The 19,978-nt window shown below is 47.7% G+C and overlaps 1 protein-coding gene across 5 annotated transcripts in view; it reads left to right on the forward strand.

Moving 5' to 3' along the window:
* znf385a (zinc finger protein 385A) overlaps positions 1–19,978 on the forward strand; it is a 76,514-nt gene that overhangs the window by 39,491 nt on the left and 17,045 nt on the right. For 4 of the 5 annotated variants that reach the window (XM_042096907.1, XM_042096908.1, XM_042096906.1 and 1 more), the window contains exons 2-3: positions 7,719–7,864; positions 14,965–15,075. In XM_042096907.1, the coding sequence (XP_041952841.1) occupies positions 7,719–7,864; positions 14,965–15,075 (257 nt within the window). Of the gene's footprint in view, positions 1–7,718; positions 7,865–11,236; positions 11,913–14,964; positions 15,076–19,978 lie in introns of those variants that run through there. The other variant, XM_042096910.1, reaches the window with a different exon arrangement.

The following is a 19,978-nucleotide window of genomic DNA, read 5'->3' on the forward strand; positions in this document are numbered from 1 at the left end:
TAGGCCATTTCTGCTGCGTTGGTCACAGCTGTGTACGAGGTGGGCCCAAGGGCAAACCTGGCGCGATCTTTGTGCAGAGACACAGTGAGAATACATATCCTCTTATAACATGGCAACACTATATACCATTGTGATACCATGTTAAGTCTGCATGTCCTTCTAATCGTAAGAATACTCTTATTTAAATTCCAGGCGATGAAGGGGAGCAGTTTGATGAACATTTGGGTGCGGAGAGGTAGACAGGAATGGACGATTATCCCTGAATATTTGTATCATGCATTGTGTAGATACTAGATACGCGGGGAGCCGCAGTACTCTACGTGCTCTGTACGTGTATTTAAAGAGAGAGAGAGATACTTTTATTTGCAGCCTTAACACACGCATTATGGTTTACCCCCACTATAAGTCATTAAGAGTAAGTATATCGCTAACTCTAATGGTTAGACATCTGTTTTAGCGTACACCTCCTTAGTGGATGGGCCAAATAGACACTGATAAATAACGAGGTGAGTAAAATTCAATCTAAATGCATTCGCTCATTTGTTGCAGCATACCCTGAGCCCACATTGAATTCGTTGATTAAGCCACAGTCATGATATCAGCATGACCTCGAACTATGCCCCACTCAAAGTAATAACAGTATTGTTGAATTGTTATCAAATCTAATCTCATCCCAATATTAGCCAAGACATCTGGAACAATATGATGAAATTGATTGAAATGTATAGTTTAGTGTCTGTGATTCAGTTCATAATATTTGCCAGAGGAACCCTTTTATACAAAGACATTTTGCTTGACAGGGCATACCACCAGGCCTGGAATAATTATGAATGGAAACTTGTGTAATGAGATCCTCCCCATTAAGAGACAATGTTGTGTAACTCTACAGAGAGGCAGCCCCTGGTGTCCTGTACTAATGAAATCATCAAAGAGCTCTGACATTGAACATTCGTCGCCAATATAATGACTGCCAACAAACAATCGCTGCCGCCATCTGAAATATGCACAGCAACGTCCCCACAATTACTGTGTTTGATCAGGGTAAGGATGACATGCTCTCCCAGTAATGGGTAGCACACAGACCAAGCCATTATGATGAGTAGAGAGAGAGAGAGTGTGTGTGTTTACATTTCTGTGGCCCATGTTCCTGAATACCCATGGCCATATACTGTATGCTTTGACTAGAATCTAGATTAATTTGCAGAGTAAGCTAGCTCTTTAATTACTTTTCATATGAAGTGTATTTCAGGCTGATTGTATGGTTTTAAAATGTTTGATTATGATTTTGGCCAAGTAAGCATGGCTGACTTCTTTAAACAAAAAAAGCCACCTCAGCCTGGCTCCATATGGTGTATGTAAACAACAGGTGTGTAAATGCATGTGTGTTTAAGCAGTAAATAATGAAACATGAGCACTTTGACTTAAGGATACCTCTGCTTCAGCATTTCTGATGCTCGGATATACCAGTAAACATGTAGCTGTGTTGTAAATGGATAGTCATACGTACACTAGTGGTCCTCTGTCCAACAATTTGTTAAAGCAGTCATATATTTTGATGGCACAGTCTTTTCTGAATGCAGACAACAATGCATATGTTTATATAGAACTATGCTCTGGTCTCAGAGAAGGCTTGAAAGGATCGTGAGCTTGCAAATGCTTCCAGGGGAGTGGATCTGGATGGTCTGGTCTCACACTCTTCCACAGCTTGACTCTCTCTCTCTGACACACACTGTCTGTGCAAAACAGAAATATTCAGAGACATCTATTACTTCTATTCTCTTCTTCTCTTCTCTTCTTACTTTTTTGTGATTTGCTTTATTGGCTATCATAGAACATACTTCTCATCATAGACAATAAAATTGCATATAGGGACATAATATAAAAGATATTATACAAGACAAGAGCCATGTAGTGATTTGTAATGAGCTATCCAGGAAATCAAAACATGCTTCATCTGCTGGGATAATCTCCTCTTTCAACCTCTAGCTGCAGGACCCCGACTGCAGTCATCATGAACATCAGCTCCATTATAACCATTCACACTAATGGGCCACAGTCTGAGTCATCTGGTTATGTTCTTACAGTTAGGAACAAAATTATTCATACTTCTGGCAAATATTGATTTAATGTTGAATTTCTCTTGACCAATATATTTGTTCTGGCTTAAAATAACACTACCACATGCCAAAAAGTTGTAAGACAATGAAGGAGAAACATGGAATCAAAAAAAGAAGCGTTTTCATTTTTTTTGTACAATTTTTATGAACAATATCCAAAATTATTCATACCCTTTTTAAATAATCAATGGAAACATCTTTATTTGCATTCACAGCTCTCAAAATGGTTCTTATATTACCTACCAAGCCTCTCCATGTCTCCACAATAATTCTAGACTGCACCTTTTTAACAGCAATCCGGGTTTTGAGGCAAAAACTATTATTTCCCATCACTCTGGCCTTGTGCTCACTTTTATGACGGATTGAGGACTGGACTCTGTCTGGGCCACTCTAAAATGTTGGTATTGTTCTCTGTTAACCATATCTTGCCTTGTTTGGCTGTATGTTTTGGATTATTGTGTGGTTTAATGGTCCAATGCTGCCTATTTGGGCATGTCTCTCGGCAGACTGCAAATAAAGGTGTTTCTATTGATTATTTAAATAGGGTATGAATACTTATGGACATGCCATTTTTCATAAAAATGCTAAAAAATATGAAAACTTCTTTTTGATTCCATGTTTCTACCACATTGTCTTACAACTTTTAGCCATGTGGGAGTGTCATTTTCAGTCAGAACAAACATCAAATCAATATTTGCCAGGGGTATGAATAATTTTGTTCCTAACTATATTTAGACTTCACTTCTACTATCTGGAATATATGCTTTGTTTCTGAGTTCAGTCTAAGTTCAGTCTATACAAATATTCAGTACATACTGTATAATGTACAAACATTCTAATGCCAGTTTTGATACTTAGTGTATCTCATTGATGATATTTAGTGACGTTAAAGGTTATGTTAAAGGTTAAAGATGCTGACAGAGACAATAAGGAAACTAGAATTGCCATGGATTCCATATGGGCTGTCTGGTTGTTGGTTTTCATCTGAATGGCTTTGATCTGGTGTGTACTGCCTGCTAAGCGGAGTGTACATAGCCTCTGCACAGAGATGTGTTCTGCATGAAGGCCTGTCGTCAGGTCCTGCTTAATGACATTTTGTCTTTTATTTTCCTGTCTCTCTCATCTCCCCTGACCTTCCATTAGCCAGCCCTTATCTCTGTCATTTCTCCTCCCACTTTGCTGCCTTATCTTTCCAAACGATTCTCTTTCTCCGATGGCTTTCTGTCTCTGCCGTCTTGCGGCTGCCGTGGAAAGCTACGAATGCAGCGGCTCAGAAACGGGATTGTGGGAGCTTTAATGCGAAGAGGGAGGCAAGCGCGTCAGCCGTGCGATTTATCAGGGCCAAACAGACCTCGGAATTATTTCAAATTGGCGAATCGCTTTCTGCTGCCTTTGATCTTCCACTGCCCTTCTCTCTATTTATACTCTCCCCTCTCCCTCCCTTCACTCAGTCCCAACACTACCCACCCCCAACAGCCCCCCTCACCCCTACAACCCCCCAACCCCCCCAGCAGCCAAACTCATCAGGAATCTTTCTCCCTAAATCCAGTTTGACACTCTTTTTCACCTCTCCCGCTATTTCGCCTTCAGCCTTTCTTTACTCTCTCACCCAGCCTTAATCAGTCTTATCACTATTTGTGTGTGTGTGTGCGTGTGTGCGTGTGTGTGTGTGTGTGTGTGTGTGTGTGTGGTGTGTGTTTGTGTGTGTGTCTGTGTGTGTGTGTGTGTGTGTGTGTGCATGTGTGTGCATGTGTGTGTGTGTGTGTGTGTGCATGTGTGTGTGTCTAAGTGTATGTGTAAGTTCACTAGACACATTTATGTTGGTTTATTTTTGTGTGTGGAGGTGTGTGTTGTTTGTTTATGTGTCTATGTGGAGGTGTGTAGTCTGTATATGCATGTGTGTATACACATGTTAGAATGCATGTCAGATTGTGTGTGTGTGTGTGTGTCTCACCATGCAGTGTGCGGTTACGCTCCGGCTCCTGACTGCAATAACATGGCCACTGGCGATGTCCCTGCACTGCAGGGCTGTTTAAGAGCTGCTGATTATGGCCCTGCGTGTGTTGCAGGATTCCCAGCATGTCCCAGGCTTTTAACGACATCCAATGCCACACTCGCTTGCTCTCTCAGTCTCTCTCTCTCACTCACTCTCTCTCTCTCTCTCTCTCCCATGCCTCTTCATCTCCTACAGACACCCTTGTCTGTCAGTCAAACTCTTAGCACGATCAAGTTCCTAAGGGGTTGACGCAGGCTAGAGGGTGTGTGTACTGTGTACGTATACTTAAGTGTGTGTGTGTGTGTGTGTGTGTACGTGCATGCGTTGGGGGTGGTGAAGCTGGGGGTGGGTGGCTCGAGCACTCTCACTGGGAGACCAGAATTATCCCAACACACGATGGGAGGCTGCTGGCGGCGGCGGTGGGGGTGGGGGTGGGGGTGGGGGCAGGACTGAGCCACCGTTTTTACCTTGTACAAAGACACATTCATTAACATGTCAGCACGGCGCCCGTGCACTAGACTAGACTATAATGGTCGTGTTTGGCCATGTCCACACACGCAGACCTCTCTTATCTAGCAGAAGATGTACTTTGAGTTCTCATTGTTTTATTACAAGCTGGTGGTAATGCCAACACGCTGATCTGACGCGGTGGCGGCACAACACACTGCACCATTTCAACCAAGTGTGTGGTCTTATTGTGTTTCTTTGTGTGCGCACATGTGTATACCCATAAATACTCACACAAGATGCAATCACCTAAACCACCCCCACAAACACACACAAACACACACACACACACACACACACACACACACATACATTCAGTGACAGTGTGATTTACAGTGTGAACCAAGCCCCAAAAGTGTGCTTTAATTTAATGAGGTAATTATACACTAGGGGCAGGAAGCAGCCGTGTCCTGATTTATACACGCTGGCTGGGCCGCACTGTCATACTGACTGGGAGCAGGAATTCATTCAGCTCCAAGGACAACCATGCCCTTCTCCTCCTCCTACTGCTACTGCTCTCTCTCCTCCTCCCTTTTCCCTCTCTTCTATCCCTCCTTCTCTTCCTTTCTCTCCCCTCTCTCCTATCCCACCTTCCCTGTGCAAGGCACCCTGCGTCTCGCGTAACCCCACCCACAAACACACACCACCACCCACAGACTCTCTTTCCAGTGGACCATGTTGTCACCATTCCCCAGTTATTTCACAGTCCACATGTGAACAGGCTAAATGGTTTGTGCCCCCTCTTCTCTGCCTCGCCTCTCCCCTCTCACTCTCTCCTTCTCTCCCTCTCTCTCTCTTTCTATCTATCACTCTGGCTCCAGATATCATGTATGAGTGTAACATAGTCTGCTTATATCCACCCAACTACACATACACACACACACACACACACACACACACACACACACACACACACACACACACACACACACGTACACTGCGGCGACAAATGAAGCCAGTATGCAGTATTAGTAATGTGAGCTGCGCGGTGAGGCTCGAGGTGCTGAGAGAGGGGCTCCTGGAGTCCTTGCGGGGTTCAGAGGTCAAATGACTCGCGACAGATGACTCCACTTCATCAGGGCTTTGGCCCGGAGGACTAATCTAAAAGCAGCAGGACACGGCACTTGACACATAACAACACGGGTGCAGCAGCGCTCTCGACCCCTCGGTTTCCACCGCCAGCACAACAACAGCAGCAGTGGAGGTAGCTGTAGCGGTGGTAGTGGTGGCATTGATGGCAGTTCATTACTCTTCATAGGAGAAGAGAACTGCAATTAGGACAGGGTCGTGTGGCCTCACATCAGTGAATGTAGTGAGTCAGCGATGACACCCTCCGCGTCCCCCTCTGTCCCCACGGAGACCAGCTCAGGCCACCAGCCATGAATGTCTCAGTGGCTCTCTCCCTTTCTTGAGAGAGGCCACACACGGCCTCTTACATCTCTCTCATGATCTTTCGCTCTCTCTCTCTCTCTCTCTCTCTCTCTCTCTCTCTCTCTCTCCTTGACTGAACACATATTGTAGCTTCCCCCTCTCTCTCACTCTGTCTCTTCGCCTCTCTGCCACTCCACTTCTCAGTGCCATGGCGGAGTCTTGCATGCCTAATGTGAGTTAATGGCACAGGGCTCCTGCACAGCCTGGAGCTCACAGATGCAGCATGGCAGCTGGGCTCTGGCTGAGGCAGCACATTCACACACCAAAGTCTCACAAAGTCCCCCTTTTTAAAATCCTCTCTCCCTCTCTCTCTCTCTCTCTATCCCTCTCTATATCTCTCCCTCTCTATCTTTCTTTCTCTCTCTATATCTCTCCCTCTCTGTCTCTCTCTCTATCTCTCTCTCTCTATCCCTCTCTCTCTCTATCCCTCTATATCTCTCTTTCGCTCTCTATATCTCTCCCTCTCTATCTCTCTCTATCCCTCTCTCTCTCTATCCCTCTTTCTCTCTATATCTCTCCCTCTCTATCTTTCTCTCTCTCTCGCTCTCTATATCTCTCCCTCTCTATCTCTCTCTCTCTGTATCCCTCTCTCTCTATTCCCCCTTGAACACAACACGCGGTGGCAGCTGCTGCTGTGGGGTGTTCTCACAGAGCGTAGCACAGCTAGCCGCCCCAGCGAAAGCTCCACCCAGACCGAAAAGCCGAGAAAAGTCAGAGAAATATGGAAAACAAATAGGACAACTTGACAAGCGACTGTGTGAGGAGCGGAAAAGAAAAGGGCCCCCCAAAAAGAAATGGTGCAGATTTAGGAGCAGAGAGGTTTTGAAGTCGGGGAAGATTTTTGAAAGTGTGTGTGTGTGTGGTGGGGGATCCAGCTGTGAAAATTAAGCAGCTTAAAGTAACTGCTCACTAAAGCTGAATTCTGAAGGGCCCGGCCCTCAGAGTCTCATTTGCATGGTTGTGCTGGAGGCAGGGGATAAGGAGGAAAGGAGGAGAGAGAGAGAGAGAGGGAGAGGGAAGGACTGTGAGCGAGGGAGAGGATGACAGAGGCTTGTGACGTGTTTTGGGGTGTTTCATAACAGGGGGCCTGATGGCTGTGTGGAGGAATTAATGCTGACAAAAGGTGTTCTCGTCAGAGGGAGACTATTTTGGTCTCTTGACTTCCTCAGTCTAACAATGCTATCAGACCGCCTGCCCATTATAATGTGGCATTACTGGGGACTTGGACATTAAACAGATGTACATGTACCTCTCCACTGTCACTGACTGACTGACTGCTTGGCCCAAAGAACCACATGCTTCCAAAGAACCACTTTTTCAGGGTGTCTGCGCCACTAAGCGTGGGTTGCTTCTTAACTTATTTTCAATATGCACACTACATGTTTTTACATTTTCAATCATGAAATAGCCATTGAAATAAAGGCTTTTAAAATATTTTTGAAAAAGAGGAGTGCCATGGATTTTCCTTTTTCTGCTGAATTCCTGACCCCAATGAGCACCTTCAAACATTGGGGTCGAACCTCCTGAGCACCCTGGACTTTTTTGTCTTGTGTAGATAGATATGGATCCATCTTGAAAGACCAACAACTTCCCATGCTGAATGTCAACTGTCGATGTGTGTTCTTTTCCAGGGTCTCTTTCTAAGCCTTCTCTCTTTGTGTCCACAGGAAGCATCAACCGGACGGGGGCAGTCCCCACGTTTCTGAGGACCCCCACGGTGCTCCAGCCCCACTTGGACATGAAACCCTTCCTGCAGTTTCCCATGGAGACGGCCCCACCTCACAGCGTGGGGCTCTTCCCCAACTTCAATGCGGTGAGTCCCAGCTCAGCTGTGTGCAGGGTGTGTCTCATGCATGGAAACCACCGTACTGGCCTGCACCCCGACATTAATCATCCCTCACTAATCATAAACCACTATGATATATGACACGGATTAATGTCAGCCGGCCGCTGCGTTTTCCTCCTGGCACCCCACTCTGCTCCCGGCATCATCTCAGCGCTCAGCTATAGGGACCTCTGAAATAGAGAAATGTTTAGTTGTTTTAGTCCGTCAGCTGTGAGTTATTGCTAATCATTTGGATTAGGGGGCAACGATGGCCATTTTCCGTGCTCAGCACTTTTCCTCTGAGCACACTTCCGAGATTGCTTTCCTTCATGAGGACGCAGATGGCCGTGACGCTCGACGAATGGGGAGAGAAAGAGAGAGAGAGAGGGAAGGGGAGAGAGAGAGGGACAGGGAGAGAGAGAGAGAGAGGGAGAGAGAGAGAGAGGGAAGGGGAGAGAGAGAGAGAGAAAGGGAAAGTGTAAGCTGCACGTGGTCGTGTGCGGACCTGTCGCCAGGCGTGGCCAACTGTTCTCCTCATCAGGCGGGAGTGAGAGCCCACACGCGGGCGGCTATATTTGCCGTGCTCCAGTTGGCTTGGGTCTCTGCCGCTACTTGTTGCCACGTTTAAAATATGGCATGGCCTCTGGCAGCGTGTCCTGAAACAGGGAAAAAAAAAGAATGCTCAGCCCACCTCCCGGAACCCGTGCCAAATTGATGGATGTTTTCTAACCTCTGGCGCTCCCTTTCCAATTCTTTTTTAATCATCCTCTTAAAACAATGATTTCGACAGAAAGTGTGAAAAAAAAAAAGATTTCTATCTGAAAAACGCGGGTCAGTCAGGGCACACACACAGACCCTCTAATTAGCCCATCCACGCCTGTCATGGTCGGAATTAATCCCATTTAGATGAAGCCGCGCGTTGCCGCGGAGGTGATACCCAGTGGGCCTCTCCTGTGTTAATAAATCTGTAGGGCCGCTCCTCGGGGGAGTCCGGCACATTCCTGGAGCCAGGCGCTGGGAGCGTCAGTGCAAGAGAGACAGACTGGAAGTTTCTTTCTTGCCCAGTAGATGGGGATGTTGCAGAGGCTCAGAGGACACACTGACCTCGTGCTCTGGGACAGTGCTGACAGCAGCACAACTGCAGCGCCGCTGCCTGGGGGTGAGCAAGGGGATGTGACATTTACGAGGGGCCTGGCGTCACAGGTACTGACAAATGCACTCTCACAGGGGAGTGGACATTGAGTGGACACGGAGCGAGTTGTCGGAAAACAGTAAGAGCCGAGCGCATGGCGATGTGGGCCACTCTGTGGCAGGCCAGTGTCCTTAATAGCCGAGGGAGCCCGACATAAAGACGTTAGCCCCAGACAGTCACTGCTGAAAACGATCTGGCCGCCTTGTTAGTGTGCTTTACAGAAACCTCCCAAATGCCACACAGCTGCACTCCTGAGCGAGCACCGAGGCTGCAGAGCATTCAATTAGTTTATGGCTCGTAAACAATTTGTGGTTTCTTAGGGGGGGTCTGCTTGGCGGGGCCCTCTTGCCTTGCGGTGGAGGAGTGCAGAAGCCACAGGCGATCCTGTTTGGATCACGTCAGAACCCCACGCTGTTACAGTCACTGCACCGTATGACGGCCTCTCATGTGGGACCTGGAGGCAACGGAATTTGTAAACAGCTCAAGGGTTTGTTTCCTCTGTTCCCGGCTCTCTGAGACTGGAGATCCCGTCTCACGGGGAGGCACAGACAGGGGACCCATCCGAAGTAGTCGCCTCGGGTCAGGAGAGAGAGAGAGAGAGAGAGAGAGAGAGAGAGAGAGAGAGAGAGAGAGAGAGAGAGTGAACTCAGTTCTCGTGATTTGGAAGTGGAATGTGCGAGCTCTGCTTAAGCCATTGCCATTTTTTGGATCTAACCTGAGGGCTGCGTAATCCACAAATCTCTTTTTTTCTCCTTCTGTTGGATCTCAGAGGCAGGTATTACACAAGCCTGAAAGGAATGTCTTCTGTAGTAGTGCCACATAGCGTGGCGCATATCAGTTATGTGGGTTTACACTCTCAAGCCATGCCAAGTGTCCTACAATCAGCAGGAAGGTTTTTGTTTTTATTCATTTACAGTGATATGCAGAGAGGAGACATTTCAACAGTAAAACACTGGGCAGGCACTATTTAAATGATTCATAAGCTACTGCACGGTGGAATCCACTGGTGAGGGTTTGGGGATAGCAGGTGAGGTGCTGTCCATCAGGAAGAGTTTTGCCAGAATGCTGATGGTCCGTGGATCTGTGGATCTCCATTCGGAAAGCACACCGTAGCTTTAATGTGACTTTAATGTGATTTGCCCTCTACCTGCTTGTCTCTGCCAATATACTCAGAGCCGGTGACGCGCCTGCATAATTTATGAGTGGCAGCTGGCGCTGGGGGTGAGCCGGCTACAGAAGGTGCCCGGTAGAGAGAGAGGGAGGGAGGGAGGGAGAGAGAGAGAGAGAGAGAGAAAGAGAGAGAAAGGGAGAGAGAAAGGAAGAAAGAGAGAGTCTGTGCTTAGGCAGCACAACAGAGGAATTTCCGTTGAAGGTGTCTAATCGGGCGGTTCAGGTGCAGACTTGTTGCCTGCTCACCTGCTGAATCCTTAAAAGAACCCACTCGGGGGAAAAAGGAGAACAAATTAAAAAAAAACACACAACCTGCGTGTGCTACCTTTCCAGTTGAACTCCCAAAAGTGCTCCTGTTTTTCCGAGGTTTCCACAGCGGTGTCCCAGACTGGAAGTTCACCGGTGAAGGCATGAGGCCATGGTAGTCTCTTACCTCTTCTCATCCTTCTGGGTTCATGAGAGACAGTTTTACTGATGCTCTGCTTCTACACTTCATAAATACATCAGAAGGGACTTTGATTTAATCCCAAAATGTTTTTACAAGTTCCCTTTTGATAGCCCTACTGACTTCATTCCACCACACACAGGCATTTTAGGAATGGGTGTAGCCTAGCTTGCCACTCATGTGCTCGTTTTTCTCTCTCTGTGTGTGTGTGTGTGTGTTTATGGTGTGTGAGTGAGTCCGTGGGAGGCAACAGGAGGGAAGGGGGAGCTGGCGGAGCCGAACAACATTAGATAGTGAGAGAGTAGCAAGAAGAAAGGGGTGGAGGAGAAGGAGGAGAGAGAGAGAGAGAGAAACAACAGAGTGGGGGTGTACATGACATACTCCCTGCATCTGGGCAAACTGAGCCTCACAATATTCATGTGACACAGCCGGCGTGTGTGAGAGAGAGGGAGAGAGAGAGAGAGAGAGAGAGAGGGAGAGGAAAAGAGAGGGATAGAAAGAGGAGAGAAGGGCGGGAGGGAGAGAGAGAGAGAGAGATAGAGAGAGGGGGGAAAAGAAGGGTGAAATAACACTAGGGGGGAGAGAAAAGAAAGGAAGAAGTGAAGGAATAGCAGGGGAGAGCGGATGAGAGCCAGAAGCGAGGGCTGACTTTTCGGGGAGGTGTCAGCTTGCCAGAGGAGAGCCAGAGCTGACAGGAGGACAGCACAGACATTGGGAATGGCAGCAGCACTGTGGTCCAGAACGCGTGGAGCCTAGGCACGCAGGACTCAACGACGACAAACAACAACAGGAGGAAGAGAGAAAAAGAAAGGGATCAAGAGAGAAAGAGAGAGAAAGGAGAGAGCACAGATGAGATGCCTGCTCTGCTGACACACGTGGAGATGGAGTGAGCATGCGTACTCTAGCCTACCTTTCTCATAGGACCCAGGAGACACAAGAGTGCAAGTGTGTGTTTGTGTGTGTGTGAGACTGTGTGTGCAGGCGCGCGTGTGTGTGTGTGCGCGTGTTTGTGTTGGACTGTCAGGCGTGGGAAGAATCAGGTGGCACACTGTGTGGGGTGTACGCAGGAAGATTCGCGGCGGATGAGAGACACCTCACATACAAACACAGACACACATGCGCGTACACTCACCAGTGCGTACAAACTCACGGACACGCACTGAGACAGACTTTCTCTGAGGCGACGACCAATGCAGCTCCAAGCTCCAGGCTCTGGGGAGGATTCAAAGGTGAGTGCCCACCAGCAGTGCAACGAGGCGGGCAAGAACGAAGCGTAGAGTCTTTTATTTATACTTATGGGTGCTGTCGACTGGACAAGATTCAAAGGGAATTTTCCAGCTTCAAAGGATGTTTCATCTGGCGTGGCATGGTTATCTCTTGTACTGCCAGGCTTGTCTTTGTGTGTGTGTGTGTGTGTGTGTGTGTGTGTGTGTGTATGTGTGTGTATGTGTGTGTATGTGTGTGTGTGTGTGTGTGTGTGTGTGTGTGTGTGTGTGTGTGTGTGCATAGCAGAGCAGTATATTTCCAGTACTTGAATAGACATTGCTTGCTCCTGCACTACCAGAGGAAAAAAAGTATAAACCATGCAGCAGTGAGGCCAGATTGAAGGGTCTGTGCTTTGCGGCTTTATGGGGGGTGTTTTTATTGTTGTTTTCCTGTTCTTATTCCCGGCAATGTTCTGTTTTGCTTCAGAGATCAGGCTATGTTGTCAGCTGAGGTGCCTCAGTTGGTGGTAGTTATATAGAGGTTTTGTTTGTGTGTGTGTGTGTGTGTGTGTGTGTGTGTGTGTGTGTGTGTGTGTGGGATGGCGTGCTTTTTTAGGTGAAGCTGAGTTTGTGAGGCTTGAGCTCTCAGCTCTTCTGAATTACAACAGAGCTTGGTTGAGTTAGGGGGAGGCGACAGTGTCTGTCAAACTGTTGAGCATGAGGCTGTTTCTCTCCCTCTTGATGGATGTCTGTGTGTGTGGAGGCGGCAATAGCGACAAACTGAAGAAACGTGTTTTTTATAACCAGGGTAGTGCTACAGGACTGTACAGAAGTGTTGTGTGAACTAGACGTGTGTGTGTGTGTGGCTGTGCGTGTCTGTGTATGTGTGTGTGTGTGTGTGTGTGTGTGTGTGAGTGTGTGTGTGTGTGTTTGGGATCATTGGTTCACTTTACAATATTGCCTGCAACTCTTGGATTCACTATTACGAATTCAATGAATGTACAGTATGATTGTGTTACTGTAGCTCTGGCTTGTTGTGTGTTTTTGGAAATTCTATCGTCACATTTGAATGTTTTTTGGACTGTTCATCTGAAGAGGACAGTGTGTTGCAGAGAGAACGGAAGGTCATCCAGTGCTGAAATGCGAGGGCTATTTTTGCTCTCTTTGACAAGGTGTAGCAGAGCCAACAGTTACAATACAGGCTCAATGCAGCCAGGAGTTCAGTGGGCTTCTAGAACTTCATTTTACGGCCTGTATAATCAGTTGTTTGTTGTAGACACCCTACACATGAGCCCACCATTAAGAAATAAAATCCACCCTACTTGCCAAGTCTGTGTTTATAAACAATGTGTTTCTGCTGAGGAGAAGTGTGAATGTATCAGCGTGCTGCCTGGCTTGTTTATCTAACGAACAGCCTCGGTTAATCCCCCAGAGGCTCACAAGAGAGAGGACAACAAGAGGCCATGATTGTGTGTTTGTTCCACTTCTCTCTCCACGTCTGTGGGGGGACGTCGCAGATGAGTGGAACCCTGATGAAGGGAGAGAGGGGGAGAGAGAGAGAGAGAGAGAGAGAGAGATGACTGGTGGAGAAGGGCCAGAAGAGATAAGAAGGAGAAATATCAGGATGTCCGGCCCTAGGCCGTGCTAAGCGCTATCCCGCAGATGGTGCCTGCCTGTGCGGTCACCCTGCTCTCTGTCTCAAGCATTCTCATCTATTTGCTTTTTGTAAGGGGGGGGTTGCCTAGCTACAAGGTCGGTGCTGATTTTGAAAGTGCTTTTGTTTGACTTCGAGAATATTCATTTCAGCCGCTCCCCTCTGTCTCGGCCAAGTCGAGCTGTTTTTGCAGACTGTTGTCAGACCAATTGTTCTTAGATGGTGGATTCAGAGGCATACCTCCCATCCCACTGTTTTTTTTGGAGGCCTGTTAGACTATGAGAAAGTATGAGATTGTCTGTGTAAGCAGAGCTGTGGCTTAGAAAGTTAACTGGAATGCAAAGTGCCTTGTTTACTGTTTCCAGAGTGTTAAAGTGTGAAGATCCTCAGACTGTGAAAAACATTGCTGTTCGAAGGCTGTTAGTGTAGTATTTTTTTTTCTCCAAGAAAACAAATGTCACCTTGTAAACGTAAAAGACAGTTAAGTAAACAAATCCTCTTGTTAACTGTCAATCAATACTCTGTTGCCGCGAGCCACTAGGCCATTAATTTGAATGGAAAGCCTCCACTGAGACGGATTGCCAAGCAGTGCTTATGCCAATTAATTGTCATCACAAAGCAAATTGAATCTCACACTAGAATAAAGGTTGCAGACCCTTCAGCAGGTTGGGTTCCCCGTGGTCTTTGTGTCTGGAGCGCACCCTAAGCAGGGGCTTAGTTGCTGGCGCTAAATTCCAGTGCTAAAGCTAGCCAGTTAAATTTACTCTGAAAGTCTGGCCCCTCTCTCTAAACACACACACACACACACGCACACACAAACATACACTTGCCCACTCTTGATGATGGACACCCCAGCTGAAACAATTAGAACTGTAGAGTCACGGTTTGCCTCTCCAGCCCATTGTTTTACATCTGACAAAAGAGTTAGCATTAGCACGCTATTCCTAGCCCTTATAGGAAACAACTGCCAGATGGCTCAGGGCTGTTGCTTGTCAAAATGATCTGTGAACTGTCTGCACCTCCAGAGTGGCCCCTCGCTAAGGCACCTAGGGTTAGTGCTCGTTTTTGCCTAGTTAAGGGGACGGATGCTCGAGTAATGGTCCTAAGTGCCACCTCACTTAGGTGTCTTTGTCCGCGCCTCTCTGTTGGACTTTCGGGTGAAGGAGAGAGGCAGAGGGCTGCCTGCACAGGTGCCCTGACCCCTCTCTCGCTCATTCTGCCTCCCTGCTGTGTCAGGCTGATCACACTCACAGTGGTCCATCATCATGATTAATGGCCTTGTCTATATTACAGACGCTCCGCCAACTCAGTAGAGTCACATTTCTCATCTCCTCTACTTTCTCCTCTCTCTCTCTTTCTTCTCACACCCTCTCTCACTCTCTCTCTCTGTCCCTATCTCATGTCTATTTGTCCAAATCTCAGATGGACCCTGTGCAGAAGGCAGTGATTAACCACACCTTTGGAGTTCCATTGGTCAAGACCAAGCGGCCCATAATCTCCTGCAACGTCTGCCAGATTCGCTTTAACTCTGAGGTAAGTTTATGAGTTTCATAATTATGGGTGGCTGTGTGTATGGGTGTGTTTGTGTGTGTGTGTGTGTGTGTGTGTGTGTGTGTGTGTGTGTGTGTGTGTGTGTACACTTTGTTGCATCCTTCCTGCAGTGTTGGATGTATATGTTTTGTGAACCCTACATGCTCTTTCACTATGGATGAAGCTATTTAGTGGTTTGCAGCTGGCGCCTGGATGTCTCTCTTTAAAAGTAGTTTTAGTGTACGTGGTGTTGAACCCTCTCACACTCTCATGTCTCCAACATTATGGCTTTGTATGTGCTGTGCATTGTTTGTTTGTTTTCAAAGCTGGAAGGACATTTACATACTTCACACAACATTCAGCCCCCAGAATAAAAGCCAACCACTGGAGCCGTGATTTCACAGTAGCGGAAGGTTCTTTTGTTGTGCTGGAAGCTGACAGCGTGAAATGGGATATTTTTTTCTCTCTGGGATTTCAAAGAACCTTTTTCTTCTACCCCCATCAACACTAAAAGTTGATTAAGATCTGGGGCGGGGGTATGGAAAATAATTTCAGTTTGGCTCGCTGGCGAATTTAAAACCCTCTGGCTGCATAAATAAAATCCAGCAATGCGGCTCCCTGCCTGGCACACTGTATTTGGACGCCTGAAATAGAATAATTGAGTGGTTTTTTTTTTTACAGCTATTTACTTTCTCTAATCTCTCCTAATCTGTGAACAGTCGACTTTTAGGTCTCATTTGGGCCTTGAAGGCGATTTTATATTTTAAATTTCAAAAGTGTGCAACGGATAGCGTGTGAGTAGGGAAAACAACACAAAAGAAAGGCTGTGAAGAGAGGCTGGGAGGCTGGGCCTGGAATCCTGCTCTGGTGGCAGCTGTGGCCTCTTGTGGACTTTGTGGGTCAGCTGTGTGACAGAAGGAAGGCCTCTCCCTCCCCAGAGGCTCTCGCTGGGCCTGGGAGCCGCCCCGCCGCCCCAGCGGCTATTTTTACCGGCCCCAGGGCTGTAATCACGGCCGGGCCATGCGGTCTCCTCAGACGGCAATGCTGTAATCTTACAGGTCGATTAAAAATACAGGCCTCTGCGAGCCCTGGGCCACATATCCAGGGGTGTTGGGACCATACTGGTGCTGGTGGCAGTGGGGGTGTGGATGCAGGCCTGCTTTTTTATCCCGTGCCTCAGGCTTGTGATTTAGGAGCGGGGGATAGGCAGTTATTAACACTCATCTCAAAGATGGGTCACTAAATGTTATATCAGCTTTGAGGGGAGGTTGCTATATCGGGTGAGGGAGGGCTATTTTAAGCTGTTAATTTTTCTATATAATCTAAACAAATTTCAACAACAAATCCCATTTGATCCTTAGCCTTTGATATATTGCCTTAATGGGAGTTGGTATAAGTAGTGCTGTAACCCAAGATGTTTGTGAATCCTTGTGTATGTTGCTGGACACGATATAGCAGGCTCTGCTGTCAGAAGAAGGCACTCTACTTATAGTTGGGTTTGTGACCCGCTAGTTAAACAAGTTTGACACATACTGCATGCATGCCTGTAAATATTGACGCATGCCAACCAATAAAACATTAAGTACCCTACCTCTAAGGGGACATCTAAGACCCAGGCAGCTGTCGAGGTCCGTAAAAGACATCCAAATGATTTCAACACCTTCAGTCACTTGCCTGCTTGCACACGCAGGCATGCTGCCGGGGCTGTTCTCAACAACTAAACTAACATGCAGACGTGGTGTCGTTAAGAAATCGCATACAAATACTCTCTAGCTTTTTCTCTTTCTCTCTCTCACTGTTCTCTTTCTCACACATAGCTAGACATACTCATGTAAACATGCAAGCACACACACTCACACACGTACGTACACACAAACAAACACACCCACTTAAAATCTTGCAAGTCCACACTGCCTTGTTTGTGACTTGCTGGAGAGTGGTAGCCTAATCAGCTCTGTCAGCTTATTAGTTTGGCAGAAATTCTACATCATGGCATTCATTACGACCAGTCTGACAGGCTTTATGTATTCCACTCAGAAGATTTAATCCCTAAACTCGAAAATTAATCAATCATGCCGAGCACTATGACAACGCTTCTCTCCTTCCCTGCTCTTTTTCACTCTGTCTCTCCCTCCATCTCTCTCTCTTTTCCTTTCCCCTTCTCTTTCCCTCCATTTGTACGTTGTGACGAGCAGAATACAGTACAATGTATCCCGACAAAGCCTTTCTCTCTCCATCCCTACAGCCTGTCACCCCGCCCCCCCCCCCCCTTCAGACACACACACACACACACACACACACACAGTATTATGGATTCATATATTCCTAATCCTCCTCGTTGAGAAGCCAGCATATTTACTGTGGGAGCGGGCTGCAGATCGACTGCCACTGTTTATCAGGCGCTGCATTCATCACTGCAGCGGCTGGCTCCCGGAGACGCCTAAGGCCCCCAGCAGGGAAACGGCCTGCTTTTCCATCCGCCTCTGCCTGCCCTGCCCGGCCCGCTGCTCACCTGTCTGTCTGCAGTCTGTCTGTCTGTCTGTCTGTGGGACTGGGTGTCTAGCTGCTCGTGTCTGCCTGTCTGCCCTGTCGGATTCCTTGCGTGTGTGTGTGTGTGTGTGTGTGTGTGTGTGTGTGTGTGTGTGTGTGTGTGTGTGGCTGGCTGGCTGGTCGGCTGACTGACTGTGCCTGTGCCTGTGTCCCTCCGTGTTTCCTGCGGCTCCGTACAGGAGTAACCTTGCCGTGCTGCAGCAGAAGTGATGTCACTGCGCTGTGCCACGGAGCTGCCGCTGCGGCACGAGCAGCCTGAGTGTGTGTGTGTGTGTGTGTGTGTGTGTGAGTGAGTGTGTGTGTATGTGTAAGTGAGTGTGCGTATGTGTATGTGTAAGTGAGTGTGCGTATGTGTATTTGTGAGTGAGTGTGCGTATGTGTATTTGTGAGTGAGTGTGCGTATGTGTATGTGTGAGTGAGTGTGTTCCCCCCCCCCCCCCCCTGCAACTCTGACTTCTAGGGGTGACATCCAGAGTGGTTGTCACGGCTCTGCACTGGCGTTTTTAAAGGTTTTTTTTTACGCTAATGTGCTAGGCTAACCTTTCTCCCTCCCTCCTTCACACCGCTGTTCATTGCTTTAGTGACGGGCTATGGAAACTGCATGTAACTGCTGTATTTTTGTCATTTTGTCCTTGGACATTGTCCTTTTTCCTCTGTGCTGTTTTCTCATTATTTCTTTCATATGGCCTCTGCGCTGAATGCAGCGACCTTACTGTCCCATTCCATAGTGCACATTCTAACGCTTCTAGAACATTCTCAGCCACATGACCTTGGCACTCATCCCTGTCTCAGTGAAGGTCACCAAAGAGCTCTCGTTCTGCCTATTTTGCAGTTTGGTTTGAGGCATATTTCCTCCCTCTTTGTGTCTTCTCTGCTGATCTGAGGAGCTTTAGGCTGGCAGCTTCTTAAGACCCCTGAGAGAGAAGGCATGGGGGGGGCATGTGAGAGGATTAAAGGAAGAAACAGTTATATATGGCACTGCCTCTATCATCACCAGCTAAAGGCGCAAGCTTCCTACACCAGCAGCCTGGAGCTGCCAGCTCAAGCACATCCATCAGCCTCCATCCAGTACTCAGCATCCAGTAAACGTTACCCCATATCCCCCTCATCCTCCTGGGCCATCAACACCCAGACCCCTCCTCCCTTATCTTTCTTTCACTCTTCTGTCATCTGTCCAACCACATTTTCCACCTCTCTTGTCCCGTCTGTCTTTTCCTTGTTGTCTTTCACTCTCTCGCTTCCTCTGTCATGCTCTCTTTCTCCACACTATTTCTGTGCATCTTTCACTCGCCTCATTCACATTCACTATTCTCTGTCATCTTTCTCTCCCTCTCTCCAGCACCCCCCCTCCCTCCCTCCTCCCCCCCCCGCCCCCTCTGGCGTAGCCACTAGATATCTCTGCAGCCCTCAGCTGTCACCCGCTCTCTGGCTCTCTCTCTTTCATGAGGGACGGACGATAATCCTGCCACTTAATAATCGTCATCATACTCATGCAATAATTATTGGCCGCCATCCGAGCCCACTCTGTCTCTCTCTCTTTCAGCCGTATGCGCGCGCACACACACACACACACACAGGATAGACGCACAGTCCCCCACACAGTCATATACACAGCCGCAGACACGCACACACACGTACACCCCCCCCCCCCCCCCACACACACACACACATAGACACACTTATACACAAACACCCCCCCCACACACACACACACACACACAAACACACAAAAGCAACTCTGTATCCCTTTGCTGCAATTTTGTGTGTGTGTCGGTGTCTGTGTGAGTGTGTGTGTTGATGTGTGTGTGTGTGTGTGTGTGTGTGTGTGTGTGTGTGTGTGTGTGTGTGTGCTTGTGTGTGTGTGAGTGTGTATGTGTGTGTTTATGTGTGTGTGTGTGTGTGTGTGTGTGTGTGTGTGTGTGTGTGTGTTTTGAGATGTTCACCGCTGCTAGCACTCTACTGCCATGCTGGCTCTTCTTCTCGATAATGAGGACGGTGACCACAGGCGACAGTCCCTACGTAGGTATTTCTAGAAATATCCACCCCATCCCCAGATTGCTGGGGTCAAGTCAAGACCCCCCACCCCTCCACTCCGGTGCTGAAAAGCTGCTCTGAAAACTTGATGGATGAAGTTACCAGGCCTTTATTGTTCAAGGATTAGCGATAACATATCTTTCATTTTTTTGTGAGTCCTTGTTCCTTTGTTTTTCATTTCAAACCGCAACCTTTCAGTCAACGCCACCTAATCCTTTTGGAGCTAAACTTAGGGCTACCCAGTAGCATAACCTTTCAGATGACAGATGCATGTTTTCAGACAATTAAGACGTGTGTAGCTGTAAGCAACTCTTTCACAGTG

This window comes from Alosa sapidissima, chromosome 7 (genome assembly GCF_018492685.1).
Source record: "Alosa sapidissima isolate fAloSap1 chromosome 7, fAloSap1.pri, whole genome shotgun sequence".
Classification (NCBI taxonomy): Eukaryota; Metazoa; Chordata; class Actinopteri; order Clupeiformes; family Clupeidae; genus Alosa; species Alosa sapidissima.